Genomic DNA, 8,346 nt, shown 5'->3' with positions numbered 1-8,346 from the left:
CTGGCGCCCGCACAAGTTACCGCATTGCACGAGGAGCCCAAGCGCACGTTGGGAAGAAGCGCGAATAAACTGTTGCACGCGGAGGAGATCAATAGCACACACAGCTTTGTGTGTGTGTATATAGGAGCCCATTCGCACATATCGTGGCGCAAAATCATCTTAGAATCCATCGAACAAAAAAAAGAGAGCAGGCCGGGGAGAGCGACGTGGTGGGCTAGGGCATCGACGTCCAGGTCAACCACATCGTGCTGCGTCAAAGGTGCTGGCGGCCCGTCGTGCCCAGCATTGCCGGTACACCGCAGCAGTGTGCATGCGGCGAATCCTTGGTCCACCACAACACAACTTCATGGTGGCCTGTGACGAAATCTTACTATAAAGATCTCAGATCTGTTCTTTCCTCTACCAAGCATCATTTAATCGTTGTACTAATTGGTCTGCACTAACCTTACTTTCAACATCTCGCGATTAGTTGGTCACGAGTCCTGCTGCCGGCGTCCAAAATGTAGAGGCGCAAAAGACCAAAAGAAATCATTTTGATGCAGAATGAACAGTGATCTTCAGAGCACAAAATGATTCAGGCAATTGGAAGATGAGCAAAATAAAATGCAGTAAGGCAGTGGCTCGCAGTCTGTATGCTCACCGTCGATGCCATCGTCTTTTACCGTGAACCGCGAGATCCGGCGGCCCATGGCCTCCTTCCCGGATGCTCCCCCATCAGCTTCTTCTAGGCGGCAGACGGCGGCGGCCAGCGGAGTTTGCGGCGCCATCGCCGCGGCGGCTGCTGTGGCGAGTTTGTTGGGGCCAAGGCAGGACGAGGAAGCGGAATACTAGAACAGAGGTAACTGACATGTGTGGCACTCTGACCCACCTTTCAGTGAGTAAAACTTGCTCTGCTCGAGGCAAAAATAAAGTGTAGTTTTAAAACGTGCGTGTGTGTTGTGGTTAGACTAAACTATATTTGGTTGATATAAACAACTCGTTTTATTTGTAGTTTAAAGTGTGGAACTTGCTTAAATGAATGCGTAGTTTAAGGTAAACATTTTTTTACAGGTATGCTTTGAACTTGAACGTTGCCTACTCTTGCTGTTTCGCCATGTTATATATGTCAGTAACCTTAAGGGTACTCAGTGCAAAACGGTTGTATGGATGAGGAACGGTATCATGAAAACTGTTGCATGTATGAACACCTATCTTACTATTACTAATTGGAGGTTCCTTTTGAAGCCTTCAGATGAAGCCACCTAGGATTTCTAGGTGGACACTCTAGAAAAAGAGAGAAATCCTAGAAATTCTCACAAAAAAGCAAAACATCTGACCATCAATCGATAGATTCAAATCATCGTAGCCATTGGATCTATTATGTTTTTAAAAAATTACCCACATATACCATTATGAAAATAGCATAAAGTAACCCCCTAAATCTATATATAAATTACCCACCTCTGCCATTATATAAAATAAACTAAAGTAACCCCATAATCTTCATCCAAATTACCCACTTATGCCATTATAAACAATATTTAAAATAACTCCCTAATTTGCAACTGAATTGCCTACCACTATTACTTAAAAAACTTAAAGTAACCCTTAAATTTGCATCTATATTACCCACACATGCTATTATTAAAAATAACATGAGGTAACCCTACGTTTGAATCAAATAACCTTAATTAAAAATATACAACAATATATGATTCAAATCGTCTATATCTTGCACTATTGGTATACGATATAATAATTAAGGTCTATATGCATAATGTGTGTCACCATTTATAAGGATATAAAGTGATGGGAATATAGATTTCTATGCTAAAATTGTATCTAAGTTCATTAAACAAATTCAAGTGCATACCTGCTATCCAAAGTGAAAAGTTAAAAATTATAAATGTGGATGAAAATATTATAGAATAATTACTAACTAAAATCTATCACAATTGGATGAAGATATTAAGTATATATCCATATAAGTATTGTGTTTGAATATTTAACAAACAAGAGGTAGCCTATAGTAAAAGTTTTGTAGCAATGTAGTCTCATTTCTTTTTCCATTGAAGACTCCGTATTAGTTCCCACGAGACAAGCTAGAAAAAAGAGAGAAATTCTCATAAAAATTAAAAACATCAAACGTCAATCCTATAAACTCTAATAATCATCTATTATATTTGCTAAAAAGTTACCCACCACTGTCATTGTGAAAATATTCAAAAATAAGCTCTAAACCTATATCTAAATTACCGAGCTCAGCTATTATAAAACATAATCTAAAGTAACCTCATAATCTTCATCCAATTTACTAATACACATCATTATAAAACATAACTTAAAATATCATTCTAAAATTTTATCTATGTTACCCACGTATGTCGTTATTAAAAATAACCTAAAGTAAACATCTAAATCTTAATCTAATTATCTTCATGTGCATCATACAGAAATATCAAAAAGTAAACTAATATATGATTCTAAATTACCTATTTATGTCATTGTTAATATAAAAATACTAAGTTAAAGTATATACACATGATGAGTGCCACCATTTAGACCATTTATACATATACGTGCGGAATCGATGAAAAATATTGATTTGTATGCTAAACATAATGTATGGAGGATTGGAGGTGTGATACAAAATGAAAAAAATATGAATATGGATGAAAAAGTGCATAGAGTAATTATTAATTAAAAATCAATCATAGCTGGACAAAGATAGATATATAAGTATTATGTTGAAGTATTGGAAAAATAAGAGAGTAGTAGGTAAACAATTTTGATTATTAGCTAAGAGTTTAATTTCTAAATAATTTTCAACTACAATAGCTTTTAAAAACATTAGCCCGTGCGGGAGCATGGGTTGATGGACTAGTTAAAAAATAGTTAGGAACCTGTGGTGCAGCTTAGAAATTTCACTGAGCAATTCCTTTCTCAGTAAAACAATCTAGCTGATCTTGTAAAAGTGAAATTTCACTGACAGTAAAACAACCTAGCTGATTTTGTAGAAGTGAAAATAATGGGCCTACTGGTCTTGTAAAAGTTAAAATAATAGGTCTACCTCCCTAGAACCTAGAGATTAGCCTCGGAAAACGAGTGCCATAAAACCATGCATTTAGAAAAGATAGAGTAATGCAGTTGTTTTGTTCATTGTTGAAGAGTGAAAGCATGCATGGGGTCATCTTGTCAGAGATGATCAACAACTTTTATCCAACAATCTTGATACAACACTAAAAGGGTACTCAACTTTTTTAGAAAAAAGGAATAGTCTCCGGCCTCTACGATCGCACACAACCAAGTTTTTACAGAATTCTCAGCTTAATAGCGGATCAACAATAATAATGAACAGTATGCAAGGAAGTAATCATAAACAAAGTCTACGATTGCTTTTCCATCCGTTGTAGAGTACAGATTATCTGAACTGCTGCCACTCCAGCGAGCAATAGCAGAAAGTATCACACTTGTATAACATAAAGGACGATGAAACCATCGCCATAAACTGGACACATTGATGAGCCTTCTATTAGCCAAGAATTCTAGCTGCGGCAGGAATCAGCTTGAAGCATCTAAAAGTGGATCAAAGATATCCTTGGACACATCCGCACATACAGTTAGTGATTTTCCATCTTCATGTTCTGCATTCCCTACAAGATAGATCCTTTGATGACAAGCAGCTCCTTGATGATTTCTCCAGTTGGCATCCTACTGGATGGCAATTCCTCAGAGCACGACAATCCAAGTTTAAGTAGGGCAATCAGGCAATCAGTCTTTCTATTTTGCGATGAATCACCCTCACCCACACCCTGAAATTCATTCTCGAGGCTCAACGACAGACGCGTGTCAATGATGTCCATCGTTCCATTATGCAGGGCCAGCTCAACATATTCACGGAGGCTTAATCCCTCTCTGAAGGTGCTATCTGTGGGCCTCCTACCAGTTACCATTTCTAACACAAGAATTCCATAACTGTAGATGTCTCCATTTGTTGACACCACGTTCCCAGCACCATACTCTGTTCCATTAAATGTTTGGACAATATTAGATATCTTTAGAATGTGCAAAGTTGCAAAATTATGTTACAGTTGTAATATACAGAAAATTAAATGTTTGCATAACATAAGTGTGCAAGATTTAGCTTCTCGAAATCATCAAAGTTACTTCATAAACATGCTTTATTTGGTAGTGAAGTAAAGAATAATAAAGACAAATAACAGAGTCATAAACATGGAAATGAAGAAAATATTGGGCTAACCTGGGGCAGCATAACCAATTGTCCCTCTGAACCCCATCGAGCTCACTGACTGTTGGACAATTAAGCTTCCATCAACAATAATCTTGGCAAGTCCAAAGTCTCCAACATGGGCAACCATATCAGCATCCAAGAGCACATTACTTGACTTAAGGTCACAATGTATAACAGGAACTGGGCCATCAGAATGAAGGTAATCCAATGCATAAGCCACATCTAGTAGTATGGTCACTCTTTCTGCGAGATCTAAGTACCTTTGCTCTGTCTGCACATCATTTGCATCAGGATGTAGCCAACCTTCTAAACTCCCATTTGGCATAAAGTCATAGACAATTGCTTTGAAGTCGTTTCCTCTTGAATCAATGCTTGCACAAGTTGTAACTATCTTGACAAGATTCCGGTGTCTCATGTTTCGCAGTGCTTCACATTCAACTATGAAACTCTTGAGTGCACCAGGAGTTTGAAGCTTTAGTACCTTCACAGCCACAAGATTTCTACTTTCACCATCCTGATCATCTAGCTCTCCTTTGTACACAGACCCAAATGATCCAGAACCCAGCAAATTGCTAGGCGAGAAACTATCTGTTGCTTTTACCAACTGTGAATAAGAGATACATGGGTGGCCTGGCATGAACATTGTTGAAGGAGTTTTTGTTTTGCTTCTCCTGTGCCAGGTTAGAAGAATATAGAGCGACGAAAGGATGGCCAATGTTGCAGCAATAGAAATAACAATAGGTACCGCCAGAAGTTTATGTTTTTTCTTTGGTAGTTGTAATGAACAAAGAGGCAAATGTAGATCAGGTATGCCCCCGCAAAGTCTGCCATTGCCTTGGACTGAAACTCCAGAGGAATTTGCAAAAACGCCAGTAGATGGCACTTCTCCAATAAAACTATTGAATGAAACGTTCAGATAATAGAGCATTCTAAGGTCTCCTAAGAATTTGGGTATCTGGCCAGATAAATTGTTGCTCGAGAGGTCAAGATTTTCAAGACCTTTCAACTGACCCAGGAGTGACGGAATATTGCCACTCAAGAAATTATTTTGCAAATAGAGACTCTGCAGAAGTTGACAGTCACCGAGGGTGGAAGGAATCTGACCTGATAGTTTGTTGAACTCTGCATGGAATTGTACAAGATTTTTTAAGTTCCCGATTTCTTGTGGTATAGCTCCCTCCAAGTTATTATATGATAGATCAAAACCTTCTGAGAGTGTGGGGATGTTGAACAATGCATTCGGTATTGAGCCTGTAAAATTATTTCTTGAAAGATCTAATTCCAACAGTTTTTTCAGGTTTCCCAGTGTGTTTGGTATCCCACCACTGAAGCCATTAGCACCCAGGTATAAATAATTTAGTTCTGTAAGATTTCCGATGGTGGAGATTGGCCCACTAAACTTGTTTCCATATAGGGTCAAACCTTGCAAGTTTGTAAGCCTACTGAATGATGAAGGAATAGTTCCTGTGAAGTTGTTCTGAGCAAAATCCACAATCTGCAAGTTGAAGAGATTACCAATATCTCTAGGTATGCTTCCGGAAATTGGGTTGTGTCCCAGGAAGAGTATTTCTAGAGAAGTAGAAAGATTTGAAACTGAATTTGGAAGGACTCCTCCAAGCCTGCAAAACATCATGTCTAAAATTCTCAACTGGGAGCAATTTGTCAGTGCAGTTAGAAATTCCCAATCCTTGGGTTCTTTAGCTTCAAGCATAGTTTGTGAGAGCTCGAGCCAACTGAGATTTCTTAATCTTCCAATCTCCGGGGGAACTATGCCACTAAAAAGATTATAACCGAGCTGAACATGCTCTAACTCAGAAGCATTAGCTATCGAGGCAGGGATCTGTCCATGAAACTGGTTGTTGTCCATGTATATCTTCTGCAGATGAGGAAGATTATTGAATGCATTTGGAGGTATTGTTCCACTTAGCATAATATTTTGTGAGACAGAAAACATGACTAGAGAGGAAATGTTCCAAAGAGAAGTGGGGATAACCCCACTTAAATTGTTAAATCCCAAGTCAAGCCATGATAATTTGGGCAATAGACCGAGAGATGAAGGGATGGATCCAGTTAGCATGTTCTTTCCAAGACCAAGAAACTGAAGGTTGGTAAGATTGCTCAAACTAGCCGGTATCTCACCAGATAATTTATTGTCATAGAAAGTCAAGTGCACCATAGATGGTAGTTCTGTTAGTGATTGAGGGATTTCTCCTGAGAAAGCATTAGTGAAAAGGAACAACCCGAGAAGATTTTTCAAGTTACCTATCTCCGTGGGGATCTCACCCTGGAGCTTATTATTGGTTAAGCACAGCAATTTAAGCTCAGTGCATCTGCCTATAGTCGCCGGAATGCTTCCTTCCAGTGAATTTGCGCTCAGGTTCAGCAACTGAAGCTTGGCCAGACGACCAAGCTCTGGTGGTATCTCCCCGATGAGCTGGTTATTCCCAAGGTTCAGCTTCTCTAGAAAAGATAGGTTGCCCACGAATGGCGAGATTTTCCCTGAAAGATTGAAGGAGTTCATGAGCAACGAGACCACCCTCACAGGTGGCCGACGGCTGCAAGCTACTCCTGGCCAGGTACAGTAATTGGTGGACGTGTTCCATGAAGCGAGCAAAGCAGATGGGCCTGACAACATGGACATGAAGGAGAGGAGCGCAAGCTCGTCGGCTGTCGTGTTACTACTGCTTCTGCTGCCCGGAGGCAACCGAGCATGGGAGAAGAGGAACAGCAAGGATAGCAATAGCAATCTGGTTCTTCCTTCCATCAGGAAATGAAGCTACAAGATCTCAACTGAATGTAAGGAAGTTTTGTGATAGAATGTACCTTATAAAGGATGTTATAGAGAAGCAATGTGACATTTTTGCCACTTATTGCCAAGGGAAGGTATGCAAGTGGAAGTTTGGAACAGATATGCGTGTGGAGCCAAGTTCGACTTGGTCCTGGTTGAATGATTAAAAAAGCTCTGTCCCAATCGAAACATGATTAAATCCATGAGTCATCGTCGGTCTCCCAGTCATCTTCTTATCTGGAAAACTGGCACATGAGGAACAAAGAGCATAACAGCTTCAGAGCATTTGCAAAAGACTTCACAGTTTTGTAATACACTGACATGGCCTACTTAGGCCTCTTTGCTGCAGCTTCAGCGGGCTCCGGCTCCTTCTCAAAGATACTGTAGCGTCACTATTTAGTACTGTAGCGAGGAACTGTTTCGGCTCCCAAGGAGCAAAATGAAGGAGGAGTTGGGGGAGCCACGCTACAGTGCGGGAGCCGGAGCCAGGAAGAGCCGCACCAAAGAGGACCTTAATTACTAATGAATACGGTTCTTGTACCTTCGCTACGGAAGGATTGCAAGTTGAGTGTGGAACCATGAATTCGTTGACCTCTGGTCGACTTTGGCGACTGCATGTTCAGGGTTGGAGTGCTCAGGAGCCCATTGCCATGGATGCATCCAAGAGCCATCGTTGTCTTGTACCTAAGCTCCAGTGCTTATGATATGGCAAATTGGCATGTGGGGGACACGGCCAGCCACTTGCTAAAGGTGTCTGTACCGCAAATTTCAGCATTGACTCCTTGGGAATGGTATGGGGATTTCAGATTTGTTCTTTCCTCTACCAAGCATCATCTGGTCCTTGTAATCATCGGTCGACACTAACCTTACTTTTGACATCTCGCGATTTGTTCGTCACAAATCCTACTACCAGCATCCAACATGCAGAGACGTAAAAAATCATTTTTTTTCGCGACCGGTAAAAAAATTATTTTGATGCAGTGAACAGTAATCTTCAGAGCACAAAATGGATTCGTACGAACAGGCAATTAGAAGATCAGAAAAATGAAATGTGGTAAGGCAGTGGCTCGCAGTCTGGGTGCTCACCATCGATGTCACCATCTTCGCCAAGAACCACGAGATCCGGCGGCGCGTGGCCTCCTTCCCGGATGCTCCCCATCAGCCGCTTCTAGACGGCGGACGGCGGCATCCACGAGCACATCACGCTCGCGCAGACGCCGCATCCAGCAAAGTTTGCGGCGGCGAGCGGAACGCCGGAACTGCGGCGCCCCGCCGTCGCATCTTCATCGCCACCGCCGCGGCTGCTGCAGTCTCCACTCTCCAGGCC

The 8,346-nt window shown here is 41.0% G+C and overlaps 1 protein-coding gene across 1 annotated transcript; it reads right to left on the bottom strand.

Moving 5' to 3' along the window:
- Positions 1 to 3,349: 3,349 nt before the first annotated feature.
- LOC117867111 (receptor kinase-like protein Xa21) lies at positions 3,350 to 8,346 on the bottom strand. The gene is made up of 2 exons (XM_034751453.2): positions 4,241 to 8,346; positions 3,350 to 4,000 (listed from the first exon to the last, which is right to left on the bottom strand). The coding sequence occupies exons 1-2, from the start codon at positions 6,993 to 6,995 to the stop codon at positions 3,633 to 3,635; spliced, it is 3,123 nt and encodes a 1,040-aa protein (XP_034607344.1). The 5' UTR covers positions 6,996 to 8,346; the 3' UTR covers positions 3,350 to 3,632.

This window comes from Setaria viridis, chromosome 8 (genome assembly GCF_005286985.2).
Source record: "Setaria viridis chromosome 8, Setaria_viridis_v4.0, whole genome shotgun sequence".
NCBI classification, from domain to species: Eukaryota; Viridiplantae; Streptophyta; class Magnoliopsida; order Poales; family Poaceae; genus Setaria; species Setaria viridis.
This window is presented reverse-complemented; position numbering and strand designations above follow the sequence as displayed.